This window comes from Glycine max, chromosome 5 (genome assembly GCF_000004515.6).
Source record: "Glycine max cultivar Williams 82 chromosome 5, Glycine_max_v4.0, whole genome shotgun sequence".
In the NCBI taxonomy this organism is placed as follows: Eukaryota; Viridiplantae; Streptophyta; class Magnoliopsida; order Fabales; family Fabaceae; genus Glycine; species Glycine max.
In genome coordinates, this window is record NC_038241.2 from 37,177,694 (window position 1) to 37,196,669 (window position 18,976).

At 32.5% G+C, this 18,976-nt stretch overlaps 2 protein-coding genes across 4 annotated transcripts; one reads left to right on the forward strand and one right to left on the reverse strand.

The window, feature by feature from the left end:
• Positions 1-119: 119 nt before the first annotated feature.
• LOC100812924 (RNA cytidine acetyltransferase 1) lies at positions 120-13,711 on the reverse strand. Of its 3 annotated transcripts, none has more exons than XM_014775769.2 (27): positions 13,566-13,711; positions 13,221-13,329; positions 13,013-13,104; positions 12,740-12,911; positions 12,506-12,628; positions 10,946-11,119; positions 9,505-9,615; positions 9,271-9,404; positions 9,083-9,176; positions 8,561-8,659; positions 8,319-8,455; positions 8,063-8,154; positions 7,740-7,863; positions 7,566-7,653; positions 7,376-7,475; positions 7,240-7,292; positions 6,386-6,562; positions 6,272-6,309; positions 5,384-5,477; positions 4,360-4,539; positions 4,168-4,276; positions 4,006-4,075; positions 3,199-3,346; positions 1,924-2,052; positions 1,059-1,184; positions 786-851; positions 120-664 (listed from the first exon to the last, which is right to left on the reverse strand). In XM_014775769.2, the coding sequence occupies exons 2-27, from the start codon at positions 13,323-13,325 to the stop codon at positions 410-412; spliced, it is 3,090 nt and encodes a 1,029-aa protein (XP_014631255.1). In that variant the 5' UTR covers positions 13,326-13,329; positions 13,566-13,711; the 3' UTR covers positions 120-409. The 3 variants fall into 3 exon arrangements, with proteins under 3 accessions (XP_014631255.1, XP_006580308.1, XP_014631256.1); XM_006580245.3 differs by having other exon boundaries at positions 13,221-13,332; XM_014775770.2 differs by lacking the exon at positions 13,566-13,711 and having other exon boundaries at positions 13,204-13,329.
• Positions 13,712-15,404: 1,693 nt separating this feature from the next.
• LOC102667009 (glucan endo-1,3-beta-glucosidase 8) lies at positions 15,405-17,528 on the forward strand. The gene is made up of 2 exons (XM_014775771.3): positions 15,405-15,748; positions 16,427-17,528. The coding sequence occupies exons 1-2, from the start codon at positions 15,405-15,407 to the stop codon at positions 17,526-17,528; spliced, it is 1,446 nt and encodes a 481-aa protein (XP_014631257.2).
• The last annotated feature ends 1,448 nt before the right edge of the window (positions 17,529-18,976 follow it).

Sequence of the window (18,976 nt, forward strand, 5' to 3'; positions counted from 1 at the left end):
CGCAACACCTCACTAGTATCGTATCATTGATCACAAGACCGTCAGATCAGTCTCTTACAATATATGTTTTCCTGGAAAAACGCATATATATACTATCCGTTTAAGCCGCCAAAAAAGGCTGGTAAAATTATATCATATTGACATATTTCTCTGCAGCCGTCTCATTTATACTAATGTTGCCCACTAATTCCCATTAAAAAAAATAAAAACAAAATAAATTAAAGTATAGCAGCAATAATACAGAATCCTGCACTTGAAATTTATGAAGAATATGAACCGAGCTTCTTGTCGGTGGATTCCGATCCCCTTCAATTTGGCCGTTCACTTTGCTCTTATATTGCTGTTCTGACTCAAGGACCAACAATCCCTGAAATAATCATAGTTTTATCTTGGGTGGTTCTTCCCATGGTCAATCCAACAATGTTTTCCTTTTGCTTGATTTATGGTTGTGGTTATCTTTACTCCGCTTTTTGTCACTCTTATGGCTTCCCTTCTCCTTTTCATGCAGCACTTTGCTGGATTTCACGCTAATAAGACCACCTGTGGGTATTTTTCCACCATTATTTTGTAAAACAGTCTCAAAACCAGATTCTCCATCTTCAATGGCATACTGCTGGAGCAATTCGGGAGTAAAGGGTGCTTCTGCTTTTGATTTCATGTCATCCTATCCAGTGACAATCATTGAAAATATGAGCTATGAAAACCGGAGGTGAAAACAAGCAAAGATGGGATTCGGGGTAGGGATTTTTGACAAAAACAAAAAAACAAAAGGTGAAGGCACATACCTCAACTTGTTTAGCTGCACTATTGAGATCTTCCTCCAGAGCGACACTATGAGGTTCCATGACAATCTACGGACAAAACAGAACATAACCCAGAAGAGAAGGGAAAAAGAAGAGGCACAAGATTAGTAAATGATAAAAAAGGAAGCACAAATTAGAATGTGTTCCTAAACACACTGCAGCAGAAGTGAGTTCACTAACCAAAATTTTCTATGAATTCTACTGAAAGCACCATACCATGGAATACACAAGGTAAATTGTCATTAAGAAACTTACTTCTCTCAGTCTTGGCAAGGTTGATTGAATCTCCTTGGATGCAAGGCCATCTAGATATTTGTAGAACTTCTTCATAACCTTTATAAATAGAGACAATATTGTTTGCCTTTCCAAATTCGTTTGTCCCTGTTAAAAAAAGGGCATATAAGAGAATGTGATTCCATCTTTTTGAAAAGACACCAATGGGAGAAGATATCAAACAGGCAAACTCAAACCTCAAACAAAATCATGCAACAAATTATAGACTGACTCATTGATCTGATAGAAAATGTGTATCCTGTGTTGTTAAATAGCAGCCATGGTGGAATGGTGCGGCAAATTTTTTACCAACTTCCATAGCCAATTTGTGAAGAGGTCTCCACAGCAGTGCCATAAAGTGCAATGGTGTGCTTATGTGTCAGAATTTCAGCCTTCCACCATGTTCTGCCATTGATAACACTGTCTGTATCATGATAAACTGACCAATGATTGATAAATTTCAAAAGAAGGCTGAGTATATTTTCTAGAACACATGATCCATGTAGCCAACCTCACCTAGTGAGATAAGGATTTTGTTATTGTATATCTGGTAATAGGATTTGAATTTAATTTATATGCACAATCAATATAAAACTGTTTTTATTCAATAGGAATTCATCCTATCACCACATCATCCTATTCATTATTATAATGTGGTAGCTAAGTGAACTCCTATTTGATATCAGTACAAAAAATTACACTAGCACTGCATAAGTGCATATAAATTAACTTAATAGGATTCAGCTTTATGTTATCCTTATTGCTTTGATGTACAAGGCATCAGGTGCTAAATAGTCATCTGAGTGTAATATTACAACTAAACAAATTAATAAGTTGATAAACAGACCTCAATGTATGAAATGTTCTGATTCTGCAGACCAATGCAGAGTAACACAGAAGCTTGAGCATACGACAATGTAACTGGGAGCTTTTCTTGGAAGTACAGATGTGCAAGGGTTGGAACCAAATCTAAAATCTGTAAAAGAGAAAAGGCTCAAGATCAAACTTAAAAGCACCCAAATTTCTTGAACAGATAATCAGAATTATGGGTGTGCAAATAAAACGGTTCGGGCTGAACCGGATTGTAACCAAAAAACTAAACCGGTTTTCACCCGAACTGGTTTGAAAAAAATAACTACACTGTTTTGAAAAACCAGTTCAGTTAACCGAATTGTTTTTACAAAACCAGTTTGGTTAACCGAATTGGTTTTCACCTGGATAATTTTTTTTAAAAAAAGACAGTCCGGAACCAGTTCAGTTCTTAGAACCGGTTTAAAACTGGTTCAAAATCAATTTGGTTCAAAATCAGTTTTCTAAACCAGTTCAACTATTTAAATATAAAACTGAATCGGTTAAAATGATTCAAAACCAGTTCGGTTTGGTATTTTTACCGAACCGATTTTTGCATAACCAATCAGACTTATGTTATTTCAATGGACTATGCTTGGCACAGTTACATGACAACTTTAGCAGTGACATAGTGCAAGATGCTTTAAGTTACATCAGTTCACCACACTGAAGTATCTTAAATGCCATTTAAGTCGCTCATCACGATTCTCACATATTGATGGCCATACATGTCATGCAAAATCACGTAAATGTTGATTTAATTTGTCTGGTCACTGCAGTTTATCCAATCAAAAATTATTACTCACTTTAACCATGTCAAATTAAATGAAAATTACACTATGTAAAAATATATTAGGGCAAAAAAAAACTAAGGCACTTTTTGGGTGGGGGTGGGGTGGGAGCAAGATAGACTTCTACTTTGAAAATTGAAAAAGGGATCACCTTTTAGGCTTTTACCAAGGAAGTGAGAGCCATTAGGAGTAGAGAACAACAATTTTCAATTACCAAAATAGTACAACCTTCATTCGTATTTATAAGATATAATTACCTGATTCATTATGATTAAGAAAATTTGTCTTGAATTTATATTTTTTCCCAAAATTACCTTTGTCATTAATACTCCTCTCTCTTCTAATGTCTTATAAAAAGGAACAAACATCTCTTCTGATTTGGGTCTTATAAATAAGAACTAAGTAGTATTAGATGTCATCTTCAAGAAACCATCTAGAAAAACTGATTGGTATGGTATCATATCCATCACTTGAGCTCTTACCAGATGAAAGTCAGCCAGGTTGTCAACATATGCCTCTAATCGCTTCATATCATGTGGGGATAAATAACCTCTGACCGACTGCAGACATTTATCAGACGAGGTCTCCGTAGGGTCTTGGCACTTGAAATTGATTTTGGGATCTATTATGCTGGATAAATTATCATGATAATAAGCATTCAGAAAAATAGAGATGTAAATGAGGAATGTATATCCTAGAGTTCATGAAACTCTAAAGCCCTAGAGTTTTAAAATATTCACTTATAGATGCAGTCTTATAACTACACCTTACATCCCTTTGGGGGTCCAATTGGCAAATGCATTCACCAAGGAGCTCCCTACAACGGGATTCCAAGAACTTACTAGCAAGTTGGGAATGACTGATATCCATTTACTAACTTGAGGGGGAGTCTAGTAAATATCTTTGATATTATTAGGATTAAATAAATATCACATTGAATCTTTAATACTTTTCCCATTTCCTTTCTTATGTTTTCCCCTATTTCCCTTAATTAGCATCAGCCATTTAGCCTATAAAAACGGGGATTAGAGCTTGTATTCTAAATACACTGAAATATTAAGTTCTTTTTCTTTCAAGTCTTTTGTTTTGTTCGGTTACCCCTCTGCTTTGCACTTCATCTTCTCCTCTACCAATACTTCTTTTATCAAAATGATAAAATAAAGATGTGGAAAATCTTATTAATCAATATGCACATAATCCTAGTTCCCCAGAATTCAATGAACTCCAAAATATCCAAAATCACTATCTAATAATTTATAACAGTGAACTACTAAATTCTTAATACTAACCTCAAAGCAAGCTTGTATTCCATGCCACGAAAAGTGGAAGCAAGAAGTTTAGCAAATCGTTGTCTAAAATCTACAAGTAGCGAGCTAAATCATCAACCATTCACAAAATGAATCATAAATATCAAACACAAAGATCACAACAGCATAGGAAGATGAACCCACCTTGGTAAAATGGACTAAAAAAGCCCAGCTGATTTGATCCATCAGCTTCAATTTCATCATTGTTTAGGGGTTTCAGGATCATGCATGTATGCTCACCAGTCACAGTATTCTATCAAGTTGAAGAACCATGTTAATTACTTGTAAAAATAAATTCAGTCTTATCTACTGCTTGAAAAATAAATAAAGCTTAACTGGAATCTGGCCAATGTAGAAAGGAGCAAATTTATGTTTCCTCCAAAAGCGTAAAAGGTCCAAAGTTAGCCCAAAGGAGACACCAATGTAATGGAGCTTCTCTGGCTGCCTTTCACGCAGATGTACTAGCAAATGAGGAAGATCTGTTCTAGGTTTTATATTTTCTTCAAGTAGTGAAACCTGAATCCATATTCCATAGTAGTATCATGAAAAAGGTAAAGCATATTTGAAAAGGATAAACATAAATTGTTAAGAGTTAAAAGGCACAGAAAATAACAAATCAAATATAGCCTGCCATTCTTGCTCAAATGCACCCTGCACTGTATGTTTGAATTCAGTCATTAATATCTAAAAGCTAAAAGAAACCAAGGACCTGTCTAAAAGTAATGTTTGTCTTTCTCTATGAAATCAAACAAAGCCAGTGAAAGAAGCAAGAAAATATTACATCTTTCTTCGAAAAAAAAAAAGTAGAATATACAATTAAAAGATATATTCCATGTGAGACACCATGAATGCTACAAAAGGAAAATTAGGACCATAGCATCATTAGCATGAATATCAAACACTTCGTAAGTTTATGCAGACAGTATCAACGGACAACAGTCATTAAATCACATTTATTTTATCAAGAGCAAGAAAATATAATCTCCCATGTAAAGAAGCCCATAGTTACAAAAGTTGGGCAGTGCATGTCAAAGCTGATTGAAAGGAAAAGCAGAATAAAAAAAATTGAAGAACCAAATCAACTCCATCTTGATAGAACTATTTGAATTCCGAAGCCTCCTCTAAGGTTAAGTCGTATTTTAGGACATGTCCTTAATATAACTAGTACGAATGACATTTTCTCTCAATTATGAAAATGCTGTCTTTACTGGTTCAATCTTGATCTTACAGATGCCAGTCAGCTGGACTGAAAGGAATCTTAGATAATTCCAATACCATCATAATATACATAACTTTCAGACACTTTCATGAACACAACTAACTAAACCTAATCAAAAAGGGACTTTCAGTGGTAACATACTTTCTCTGCAGCTTCTGTAACTCTAAGTCGTGGAGCCTGTACTTTATCTTCAACATTAATCTCAGAAATACGAGTAATTTGTCCTTCATAGTAGCTGCAGACAGTGACGTAAATTATTAACAGATGATGTTCTGCATTTAACATTTTGGCATATATAAAAAAAGACTATATAATGAAGCACCAAATTACAGCTTCTCTTAAAGCAACATTGAATGTACAGGACAATTCATACACAAGACAAATCATTTCTTTGGCGGCCCTGTGCATCCCAACATTGTGGGGTCTAAAGAGGGTAAAAAGTGCATAGGCTTACCCCCATAAACATAGAGGTTGCCTATATGACTAGAACCTAAGGCCACCAGGTCCCAAGGCAGTGGGCTTACAGCAGAAAACAGCGTATGCTGGAATTCTGTGTAATATGATCAGACCACACAAGAATATATTTAGAGGAATGCTAGCAATACTCTCTACACACTCTTTCTAATACTTATTCCAGATTGGTTGAAATTTATTGGAAATCACCAAACTTGGTGGGTCCCACTATTAAATCAAAAGAGTCATTAAATGAGAAGTGGGACCCACCAAAATTGGTGATTTCCAATAAATTTCAGCCAATCATAAAGAGTGTCAAATAGAGAGTCACTATACTGCATCAATTACAATAATGAAAATCCTAATAACAAGGCTTGATTAGAACAATAATTGACTGTACACACAAATATCAGATATTTTCTATCATATTGTTGAACCAAGGCTCCTCCCAAACCAAATCAAATATTAAATTAAAAACTTTTGAAGAGCATTCTATGCTCATGGAACCTTGTGTAAAAAGGAAAAGATAAAATGAACATCACTCCAATTGAAACAAGAAAGCAACCATGCACTCACCGAATTAAAAGTTCAACTGCTTGTGAACCATATCCAAGCTGAAATAAAAGAAATAAGTTACAACTTTGGCAGAATCTGGTTAAACCATATGCCAGAGCAGAATATAAAAGTTACCCTCATGGCACTTGGGTGTGCCGCTATGCGTACAATACGAGCACCTGAAAGTGAGGGAAAAACTGTATCTCGGAATTGCTCACAGAATTTCCATGGAATTTGATCTCCAAAAGGTTGATGACCATCAGTCAAACTTTGGATTGCTGACTTACGAGAAATCTGCCCCTCAAGGGAAACCTGTAAATCAAAGTTGCGGAATATAGAAAGTCATAAAGAAAAGACAAACAGAAGACGGGATAGTAAACATAATCATCTGTACTATAACCATAAATAATAACAAATTTAAAGCTAACATTAAGCAAAATTAAAAAAAAAAAAAGGAGTGGGTGGTGGCAAAAGTTTCATTTGAATGAAGGAAATCATGCAACCACCATAAATTTGAAATACTGTAATTAGTGCTCCAATACAAATTTTGAGTGGCATGATAAAGCAGAGGCATAAATCAGAACTCAAGCATATACAGCAACTTCACATATCTGATTAAAAAAATGATATGCGCTATCAAGCATCAATATTAAACAAAGAGAACCCAGCTTCAAGCATTCTAATTCTAAACCAATATAAAGATAGTGTCTGAATCTGTAGATAATATCAATATCAATATAACTTTCCCACGGCTTCCACAATATGTTGTGTGCTTGTAGCTTCATAATGGGTCACATCACAAGAAACAAGTCAACAATTTCCCCCATCATAATCAAACAGTGTGAAATAAACCAAAAAAATATCATTAATTGGACAAAACAGGTTCTGACAAAACAAATAAGCCAAACCCCATCATGGAAGCCAATGAGACAGGCCATATGCGAAAAATGCAGCAGAAAAATAGGGTGATTTATACTAAAGATGCAAACCTGGATGACACACAAAATATCAGGAAGTTGATTCTTTGATTCATCAACAGGTCCTGTCACACAAATACTATTATAAGACTAATTCGAGTGATGTCAATTTAAAAAGAAGAATAACAAGAAAGAAAAACAATTATACCAAGCAGTACAAATAAGTGGTGTGCTGGAGCATCCGCCATCAATTGCAAATCATTTGGAGAATTCTTGTAATGAGATGCAACATATAAGGCCATCATTCGCTGCAATAATAGAATATTTTAGTACAGCATTTGAACACATGAAAATATCAATCACAAACCACCTACATAAACAGATCAATCTGACTTTACCTGCAAAAATAATTCACTATCTCTGTGATAGGAGAAGAGCGTATCCCGATTAACATAGTATAAATCGCACTCACTGGGTGGAGGTAACCTGATTTCAGGAGAAAAACAGTAAATGGAGATAGACAAAAATGGTCTCATTTTCCAAGGAAATATGAAATAAGCTTTTGATATAACCTGCTAATATTAGGGATGGCGTTTGAAACATCTAAGCAAAGTAGAGAGTTAAGCCAGCTTTCAACGGGATCCCCAGAAGCATATCTGATAGATTCACTCAATTCTATTTTCTTAAACAGACGACCTGAAACATATAATTCAAGATTTAGCAATATTGCACATGGACCTTGAAAATATTGTATTACAATCATTTAACAGAACATTGAAAACCAATTATCTTAATTTCATAATCCACTTAGACTGTGTTTCCATACAAAACAGCACATGACATGCACATTATTTATTTAAACTGACTTCTAAAAGCTCTGAGCACAAATAAGTACCAGTGTCCTTTGTGCTCTTAGCAGACACATGGCTTTGCTCTTCCAACTGCTGCAAAAGTTTTAGTGATAAAGAGCGTCCAGTGCCTTCATAACTTTCAATGAGTTACAAAAAAAAATTCAGTAATTAAGCCACATGAGGATACGTAAAATTGACTAATGAGGTCACAAAAAAAAATCATAATTGTTTACAAAAAACAAAACATTGCATTTGGCATGATATATGGAAAATTTCACCAAAAACAAACATTAGTAATACCCATTAACAGTAGAAGACAGGAAGACCAGATATGGGCCCAGCAAAGACTTCACCACTGGCAGTGGAATAGCAGCTGCTTCATCAACAACCAACAGTTCAACTTGTGAAAGCTTTTCATGCTCATGTGGCAGTATATACTGATAGAAATTAAGATGGAAAATAAGTCCAGAATTAACTGCTAACCTCACAGCAACAGTAAGTTCCCTTAACAGTAATTAATGCAAAAGGTTCAATGAACTTACCTGAATTGTCTGTCTGTGGTGCTTGTAAATATTGATCCTTACAGTAGCTTTCTTGAACTCAGGATTCGCACTTTTCACCACATCAAAATCAATATGTTCCTATTGACATTGGAAACAGTAGCACTCTTAAAGTGTATTTTGGAAAAGATTAAATTGTGATAAAAGGCTTTTTTAAGGATAAAAACTGTTTGAAAAAAAGCTGGTACGTTTAGCAAGGGTGTACTGGGTCACCTTTTTTTAACTTCACTTTTGTGCAGATAAATTATCCAAATATGCACTACATTAGGATTTAGATGGGTAATGAACAATAGAGAAATCAAATATAAATGCCAGTGGTTACTTAATTAAACTGCCCAGTTGCCATCCTTGGAACTTTTGCTCACTTAATTACCAAAGTTAAAGGTTGTCCCCCACTTATATATTCTATCTTGGCACTATCTCTAGCCAATGTGAAACTTGATTTTTTTCCCAATAAATTAACCAATAAGGGTTATAGCTGTCAACAAGGGAAAGAACTAGTACCTTGTAGTCAAGAGCAACAAAACCTTCGCATATAAAGTCAAACAAGGTTTTCAAATTCTCAGGGCTGGGTGCAGTCACAAAGATATTTGAATACCTACACACAGAATTTTCTATAAGATACTAAAAATATAGTTGTCCATATAAATATAGTTGTCCATATAAATATATCTGTCCAGAAGGCACAGTACCCAACAGCTATAGCTCCAGCAACTGATAAACCAAGAGCAGCTGATTTCCCACGACCACGAGCAGCCAATAATGCAACAGTACTACGAAGTGTCTTGTCCAAAATTGCATCCAGAAATGTCACGACAGCTTTTCCCTATTAACAAAAATCATATAAAACTTGCTCGCATCCACCACCCAAAAACCAATTTGGTTGGTCAAAGTAGAAAATGCAAAGTTGAGGTAAACAAACCTACCTGGTCCAATGTGCAACACTTCTTAATCAATGGCCCTACAGGGAAATCTTCATTTAGTTGTTCTTTAAGGTTCTTCAGGTCCTGTTCTGCTTCTGAGAGTTCGTCAGAGTCCTACAGCATCAATTCAGAGACAAAACATTACATATAACCCCACCAAAATTTAAAGAAAGTAAGACACAAGCATCTTGCTTGGTGCCAAGAGAGAAGGAAAAAAGCTTACAATATAGTTTAAATGGCTTTGGTATTATGATTAAAAAATTGCAAGCCCATGTTACAATTAGATGTAGCTAGAATAGAGTGTAAGACTAGCAGTTATTCAAATATCAAAAACCAAAATTTACGAAATGTCTAACTACATGAAAAAGTACAAACAACACCACAAATTAGAAAATATTAGCTCCAACAATTATCATGATAGTGTTTTCAACAACAAACATCTTTTTTTTTATCAGCAACGAGTAAGCATCTGACACTAAGTATGAGGAACATTGCATCCCAATGGAAGATCAAGAGTGAAAATTAATCAGTATTTTTAAGAGTTATGGAGACTTAAGAGTATGTGGGCGGAGTCTAGATGTACTTTATACTGCATCCTTAACCTAGTACTAGTAGTATATAATACTACCTCCGGTCCTATATATAAGCAACAAACAGTACTTTTCTTTGGTCCTAATTATGAGCAACAATGACCAGTTTTCAAACTTATTCAGAGTTAAATGTCTTTTATATCCTTAATTTATTGCTAACTCTATTTACAAGACACCCACTCATTGAACTATGAGTATTAACATTAAATGAGACCATCACTTACAATATTTAAACTTAGGACACTTTTGGAATAAAATTTAAAATTATGGTAGCATTAAATATGACCACCACTTTCCTTCCCATTACAGAATTACTCTATCTAGTCTCTTCCATATTTCATGCTCCTATCTGTATTATCTCTCCCCGACATCTTTACAAGTACAAATATCTGAACATTCATCGGATGCTTCCAAACTATCACAAAGATTCTGAAGTGCCTATATCATATACTGAAAGCAAAACATATAGGAAGTAGGACACTATTTTTCCAGATTCTTGAGAGAGGCAAAAGGACCTGTTTGAACCAGAATCTTCAGAAACATCAATCAAGACACATTACATATTTAATTTAAAGTCAGATTTAAAACCTGCGAAAATATTTTTAAAAAAAATGATTTGTTTTGCACTTATGCTCACTTTGGCATTAGGTCTTTCATGCATTAAAAGCCAAAACTTTTTTTTTTTTGCTCAGCAAAAGTAAGTAGCATATATATAAATGAGTACCAGAGGTACTCATTTTTCAGCAAAAAAAAAACTTTTTTTTTTCATGCATTAAAACCCAAAACTATATGCAAACCCAATCAAAAAAGAAAAGAGAAAAAGAAATATTTTGTTGAAGATGTAATGCGAGTACCTCTTTAACAGGAACTGGGGTAATAGACCTTATGTGAGATGAAATTGGTAATATATTCAGTTCATCATCCATGACCACACATGCCTTGCAAGAAGCAAGTGATAATAAGAACCGTTCATTAAAGCGCCCAGCAGCCTCGGAATGGGATTCAGTTCGAAATCTATCATGGACATCCTGCAATCAGTAATCAACATGCAAGTTGAATGAGACTTTTAACGAAAAGTAGCATGGTAAGCAATGGCTCGTCTACTTAACCATAGAAATGTAAATTTCTGGTTTTCAGGTTTCCATGAAAAGTGCTTGGAGAATGAGAACAATGCAATCATTTCTACTAGAGCCCAACAAAAATAATTATTTTTAGGAGCAATATTTACTTCTCACATACAATACATTTATTTTACTGAAGCCCTGATCAAACATATAGGGCCATCTATCCTTCATGATATATATATATATATATATATATATATATATGCATTTTAAAACAATTATAGGTTAGGGATTTGACAAAATGAGAAATATTATAGTTGAGAAATGGACTAAAATTGGTGGAAGTTTTTGCTTGCAGAGAAGCTGTTCTTCACAGAAAGAACTTTTGGGGGTGTCTCTTATATCCACCACAAATCTGATTCCGTATGTGATTTTATAATTCAAAACGATGAAAAAAATTACCAAGGAGGGGAGTAGTAACAAGGGATACAAGTTGGCGTGCAGTGTCTTATTTTGTTATATGGTGCTTGTGCATGGACAGAAATGCTAGAAGTTTCATGCATAAACTTTATAATTTTTGTGGGATACAGAGGTCTACTTAGCCTCATTATGGAGCTCACCAGCTCGTGTCTATTTAGAGAGGAAATATATAGATTTTAGAAGTCAGTTAACTACTTAGTTGATGTGCCTTTCTTGTTCTAGATTTTGTGCTTTCAGTTTCTCTTTCAAGAAATCCTCTTTTCTTGTGTTTCTTTATTCTATTATCTAACAGTAGTTCTTTCCATTCTTTTATTTTTATTTTTATTTTTTCAACATTACGTATGCTAACTTAGATATCATGTTATGGCTAAATTTACCGTATATTTTTTATATAAAATGAATTTATTAAGAAAAAGGAAATAAAATAACTTTAACAACTAACAAGGACAAGAAATCCTCCAATAAGAATAATAGATAAAATAAAATAAAGGAAACAACACAAATATAATAAAGACCATCAACTCGAGTCAAGAGAGATATCAAATCCATTTCAAATGCATGTAATGAAACCATTAGCTAACACAGCTAACTCAATTAATGACCAATACCCCTTTTTATAAAACAAGATTTTATGAGAAGGACATCTAATATTTCATGAAAGTCTATGAACTCCAATAAATGCAATGCAGAAAAGAAAAAACAAAATGACTATCCTGAAATCAAAGTCCTGGTCACAGGGCACAAATATCATCAAAAGAAGGGAGTACCAACTACAGCTTAAAACAACACTTATAATCAGCCAAATGAATTGAAAATTAAAAAAGAAAAAAAAAAACAAGAATATCAACACTGATGAATCTATGTTCATACCATCACCATGGTGTACAGTCTGGTCAGCGAGGATAGAGAACGAAGCAGCAAAACAACCAGCCCTCCTCCCTCCACTGTCTCTATTGTTCTTGCTAGGAGATTAGGTGTCAACGCCTCAAAATCCTAAATTGGAAGATGATGGAAAAATTGATCTATCTTGGAAAAAGGAAAGAGAAAGACAGCCTAGAAAGCACAACTGCACAAAAAATTGAGCAGGAAGGAAGTGTTTGATACCTGAAGCACGCACATGCCAAAGGTATTGCCAAGAACTCTTTCTGAATCCTTGTATAAACAATAAGTTAATCCCCCACTTGCCACAAACAATTCAAACGAATCACCTTTCTCCGGATCATAGAGACCCCTCTGCACCAATTTTTTAATCTGTTTGCTACGCTTTTTCTTGTGACTGCATTAACACATTTATAATCAAGCAAGTGTAAAACTCATCCAGAATAACTCAAACAAAGTTTATTCGCACAAGACAGTTTCATTGATTTTATACAGAACCTGCTTAGTTCAAGCTTGTCCTTGTAACACCATAACACAGTTGGCCTGGACTTAATCTGTGCCTTGCTAAGCATGTAGTGTAGATTTACAATCTGCACACAGTAGAGACTGCATTAAGCACTCAAATTGCACTACTCTTTAACTCTTTTCCATTAAATGGAGTTCCCAAAACGGTTCAAATAGAGAGGGACCTATAATATAAAAAGACCTGGTCACGGGACTTGTCGCCAATGATGATGAACATAGACCTATGCCTTGTTCTGACGCCATTTTCAATTAAAGTTCTGATTCGCTCGTCCACTTTCTTCCTCATTCTTCTGCTACAAAATTTAAGTTCTCACAAGTCACCATCTCACACCAAACATATCAACAACAGAATAAATAAAGAATAAACCGTCTAATTGAGATTGTTTCAATTCCAGAATTTCAAATTTATTATTTCACAATTGAATTGTGAACTGTCACTAATAGCACAATCATAGCTGAGTCAATAAAGAGTCATGCACGATGAAGGCCTCGGGTGGAGGAAACAATAATGAGCAAGAAATGAGACCTGGAGTAAAACGACGAGACGACGGCAGCGACTGAACTGAGGAATTTCGATTCAGAGCGGCAAAGCAACTGCTTCTTTCCAGCTATACTAGGGTTTACGGAGGGGTTAAGCTGCCAATACAAATACGACTTAAGCCCTAGCGCCCTTCATCATATAATAGGTCTAATTACTTTATTCAATTTTAAGGGAGTGTATTCATTTAGAATTTTAGGTAAAAAAGTCTTGTGTATTTAATTATGATTTTTAATCAATATAAAAAAATTATGATATTTAATCAAGATTTTTACAATTATTTGTTTATGATAAAAAAAATGGGGTGATATTCAATTCAAATTGTGTACTGTTTAAAAAAAATATTCTGTTATTCAAAATCATAAAAATTTCCCGGTCGATTATGTCTTGGAATGAATTTTTATAATAAATAATAACTATTAAACGTTTCTTGGAATTTTCCATATATTTTTTTTTACCTGTTGTCATACTTTTCTTTCTCTAATAACATGTAATGTAATTCATTCTTTCTTCGTTGTTTTTCATAATTTTCTTCTCAAAGAATACAATCTCATCAATTCTCAATTCTTGAACCAATATTGATATTAACATACGACGAAGACACAGGTGTGGGCAACTTTGTTTTAATGATAAACATATTGTTATAATGTCTGTGGACGTTGACATCAAATTTCAAGCTCTAGGATGTTACAAGTGGATTTAAGGGGAGAATAAGAAGCTATATGCTGCTTCTTCTATGGCTTGGACACTACGAACATTTGTTCATATAATACTACGGAGAGGTCAACGTTAATTCGTTTGTGGCTATTATTACACAGCAATTCAATTCAAAAGTTATATTGGTTTTATTTTTTTAAAAATTGATGAAGTTTTTTTAAATTTGATAAATCTATGAAATCATTTTTTAAATTCTTATGATATAAATTTATTAAAATTCAAATTAAAAAATCTTAATCATAAACATATTTTAAGAATATTTAATAAATCATAATATTTTTATAAAATCTTTTAAAATTTAAAGATTTTTTATATTAAAATAATTTTTTAAAACAACTATGAAAAATAAATTATTTAATAAATTATAATCATACAGTCACCAAGTACGTAAATCATGTGATGGGACGTTGGTTCACTTCGAACAAGATAAAATTATAATCATATTTCATTTTGATATAAAATTGATATTTTTATTTTATTTACTTTTTCCATGTTATATATTTTATTTATTATATTTACATTTTACTTTTAGCCGGTATGCTTAATTGTTTGGAGGTTGAGTCTCAGGAATATTTGCAGTGTATATTAAAAAAGACTATATTTATATTTCTCTCAAAGTTACTTTTTTCTCTCTAATTTTTATCCAGAGTCACTGATGTACAATCAAGTTATATACTTACACAACAAATCTATCGCAAACTATAGTAATTATTTTCTATCTATATTTTTAAATAAATCATTTTTAGTTTTAGATTAATTTTGTCAAAAAAGTACACGTTCGTATGTATAAATATTCTCGAACATAAAATGGACAATCATTTAAAAAATAAAATTTTAGATTAGTTTTAGATTATTACACACAACATCTACAAATATAGAAAGTTAGTTACACAGGTAGCTTAAGAACCAATACTCTTTTCCTCTAAAAAAAAGAACCAATACTCTTTTAATGCTTTATTTAGACAGTATAGCTAATTAAACACACAGGATTAGGAACATCCACTTTTTTTTATCAAATGTTGCCAATCATTCAATCTTAACAAATATTTCACTTGATAATTAACCTTCTTATTTTCTGTTACTTTGACTAATATTTACCACTTCTCCTTTATGTGGGCGTTTTGTATGATTTTGGTTCTGGCTCATTGCCAGCTACAAGGCGGTGAAGGAGCAGAGGCTGTATCTGGTATTGGTGTCAATTGGGGTGCAATAGCATCTCATCCTATGGATCCTCCCATTGTGGTGAATTTGCTAAAGGACAATGGAATTAAAAAGGTAAAGCTTTTTGATGCAGATTCTTGGACTGTGAGTGCTTTTTCTGGCACAGACATTGAAGTCATGGTTGGAATTCCCAATGATCAATTGAAGGAACTATCCAAAGACCAAGACAATGCAGAAGATTGGGTCAAACAAAATGTCAGCAAACATGTTCATGACGGAGGGGTCAACATCAGGTGTGTGTATATGTATATACAATTCCTTCGCATGACTCACATTATTCTATTTCTTTATTTTTAATTTAAGTTTAATTAATCATTTAGTATTTAACTTGTCGTTTTACTTCTAATTTCTAAAACTCTATGTTTTATTATCTCCGTTTTTATTTATAACACTTAATTACCTAATTTATTTAGATTTAAAAAAATAATTAATTTAGTTAATAATAATAAATTTATCTTAAATTTATATATTTTTTAAAAAATATAATTATCATTCATGCATATTTCTTTTTAAAATATATGATAATATAACATTTCTCTTATTTTTTAATTAAAAATATTTTTAGTTTAAAAATAATTAATACATGAGACATGAATTAGATATTATATAAAAGAACAAATAAGTTTAAGAAGTTGGATTTTATAAATAAGAACAGATTTAGTAATTCATATACGAGTTATTTTTTACATCCATATCGTTAGCTTTTTTTCTTTTTTTTTGGGTGTAAAAATACTACAAATTGGAGAAAACTTAAGAGTTATTTGTATAGAAACTAAAGCTTAGAGTTTTTAGGTATATGGACTAAAATGAAACGATTAATTAAATATTTTAATTTCCATGAACAACATATCACAAATTTACGATTAAGAGATCACTTTTTTTTTTCATCCTCATTCGTTGTTTTGTTGCAGATATGTATCTGTTGGAAATGAGCCATTCTTGAAAAGTTACAATGGGTCATTTGTAGGAATCACATTTCCAGCAATGGAAAATGTTCAAAAGGCTATTGATAAGGCTGGTTTAGGAGACAAAATAAAGGTGACTACGGCTTTAAATGCTGATGTTTACGAGTCTAATTCAAACAAGCCCTCAGATGGTAATTTCCGCAAGGACATTTATGGTGTCATGAAACAAATAGTGAAGTTTCTTGATGAAAAGAAGTCACCGTTTCTTGTTAACATATATCCATTCCTTAGTCTATATCAAAATGAAGATTTTCCAGAGGATTATGCATTCTTTGAAGGTCATGGTAAAAGCACTGATGACAAAAATGCACATTACACCAACATGTTTGATGCTAACTTAGATACCCTTGTTTGGTCATTAAAAAAGATTGGTCATCCTAATGTGTCAATATGCGTAGGTGAAATTGGATGGCCAACTGATGGTGACAAAAATGCAAATGATAAAAATGCAAACAGGTTCTACCAAGGGTTCCTTAAGAAAATGGCAAGCAAGAAAGGGACTCCACTTCACCCTGGACCCGTGAACACTTATTTATTTTCTCTTTTTGATGAGAACATGAAGAGTGTTGCACCTGGTGACTTTGAGCGTCATTGGGGTATTTTTCGTTATGATGGGAAGCCTAAGTTCCCTATTGATTTTTCTGGCAAAGGAGAAGATAAAATGCCAATAGGAGCAAAAGGGGTTCGTTACCAAGAGCACAAATGGTGTGTCCTTAAAAATAATGCCAACAAGAGTGCGTTGGGTGGATCTTTAAGTTATGCTTGTGCAGGTGGTGATTGCACAAGCTTATGTCCTGGTTGTTCTTGTGGAAATTTGGATGCATCTGGTAATGCTTCATATGCTTTCAATCAATACTTTCAAATAAACGATCAAAGTGTTGAGGCATGTGATTTCGAGGGGTTGGCCACCATTGTATCAAAGGACCCATCAAAAGGAGATTGTTATTTCCCTATAGCTATCATCAGTAGTGGAAACATTCTCAGAGTAATGCAAAATGTGGTAGGCATTTTAATTGGATTCACATTGATTTTCACAACTTTTATGTAAAAACTTTTCGGCCAGTGAACAAAGGATTAGTGATGATAGCTAGATAAGGATAGTTAGTTCATTTGTTGTAAATTTAAATTTATACTAGTTTGTTACCCGTGCTATGCACGAATGTTTTTTTTTTTTTTTTAGATTTTTAATTTTTGTTTTTGTTTTATACCTACTTTGACAACATATAATAATATTTGAAGAGTTATATTTATTTGACAAATGAAATTGATGATAAAATAAGAATACCTGACAACTTAAAATAATCATTATTTTGTGTTTCATAAATGAATAATAAATATTATTAACAGATTTCTCAAATAATGATTACAATAACTTAAACTTAAATCCTTCAAACATATGAGACAACATATTAATGATTAGATAGGCAGTTTTACCATACAAATGGTAGTTCATTTATTTTTTTCAATTCAATCATAAATTAAATAAAAACGGGAAAATGTATATATAAAAATATTTTTTTAATGTTATAAAAATAAGTTATTTTTTTAAAAGAGCATAAAATGCAACTTTTTTTAATTATGATTTTACCGTATCATCAACTATTATTTTGATAACAAAGAAGAGTTGGATACTAATTTTTATTACTTTTTGTCAGGAAGTATCATTTTGACACTCTTAATCTGATGCGATTTATTGTATTCCGGTTACTTACATAGTTTGATAACTCAAACTCTTAATCTACATTCTATGGTTGCAGGCTTAATTTTTTCAATGAGTGAAATTTTAGGCGTCATTCAACGGAAAAAAATTAAAATTAAAATGTGTTATACTTATATGATAACAACGAAGCAATATAAAAAATATGTACTCACAACACAAGTGCACGTAAATTTTTTGAAAGAAAATTGAGAGTTAGAAATAAAAAATAGAGTGTGTCATCAAAATGGTATTATATAGTACTCTAACTTTTAAACCAATTTAGGAAATAATTATACTAATTTTTTTTTTGTGTGCTGCCACTAATTGGTTTAAACATAATGTAGGTTGAATAATAGCATTTTACACGTATTTGTTTCATAACACACAATTTTAATACATCACTTTTTTTGTTACTTATTTTAACTTGGACCAATTGCACGTATAAATTAATAACAATTTCAAAAAATATTTATATATACTATCAATTGCTCGTATCAATTAATCACAATTTCAAAATATATTTATAATTTGGTATAATCAACTATACATATCAATTAGAAATATTTTGATTTCCTGTAATAAATTATATATAATTCAATAGTAACTAATTTTTTAATTCATTAGGTATAAAAAAATAGCTTAAAGAAATATTCAACTAGCAGTACATTATATGTCACCTTAAAACATTATAATTTTGATATAATAAATAATAAGTATTATAAATTCATAAAATATAAAACATTAAGGTAACAAAAAAGAAATCTTCAATATATATATATATATATATATATATATAT

Bases quoted from the DNA above. Each gene is read 5' to 3' on its own strand.
- LOC100812924 (XM_014775769.2), bottom strand. From the start codon at position 13,325: ATGAGGAAGAAAGTGGACGAGCGAATCAGAACTTTAATTGAAAATGGC. The intron at 9,405-9,504 runs GTAGGTTTGTTT...TTTTGTTAATAG, and splicing joins AGTGTTGCACATTGGACCAG to GGAAAAGCTGTCGTGACATT. The intron at 8,456-8,560 runs GTAAGTTCATTG...AATTTCTATCAG, and splicing joins ACCACAGACAGACAATTCAG to TATATACTGCCACATGAGCA.
- LOC102667009 (XM_014775771.3), top strand. From the start codon at position 15,405: ATGTGGGCGTTTTGTATGATTTTGGTTCTGGCTCATTGCCAGCTACAA. The intron at 15,749-16,426 runs GTGTGTGTATAT...GTTTTGTTGCAG, and splicing joins GACGGAGGGGTCAACATCAG to ATATGTATCTGTTGGAAATG.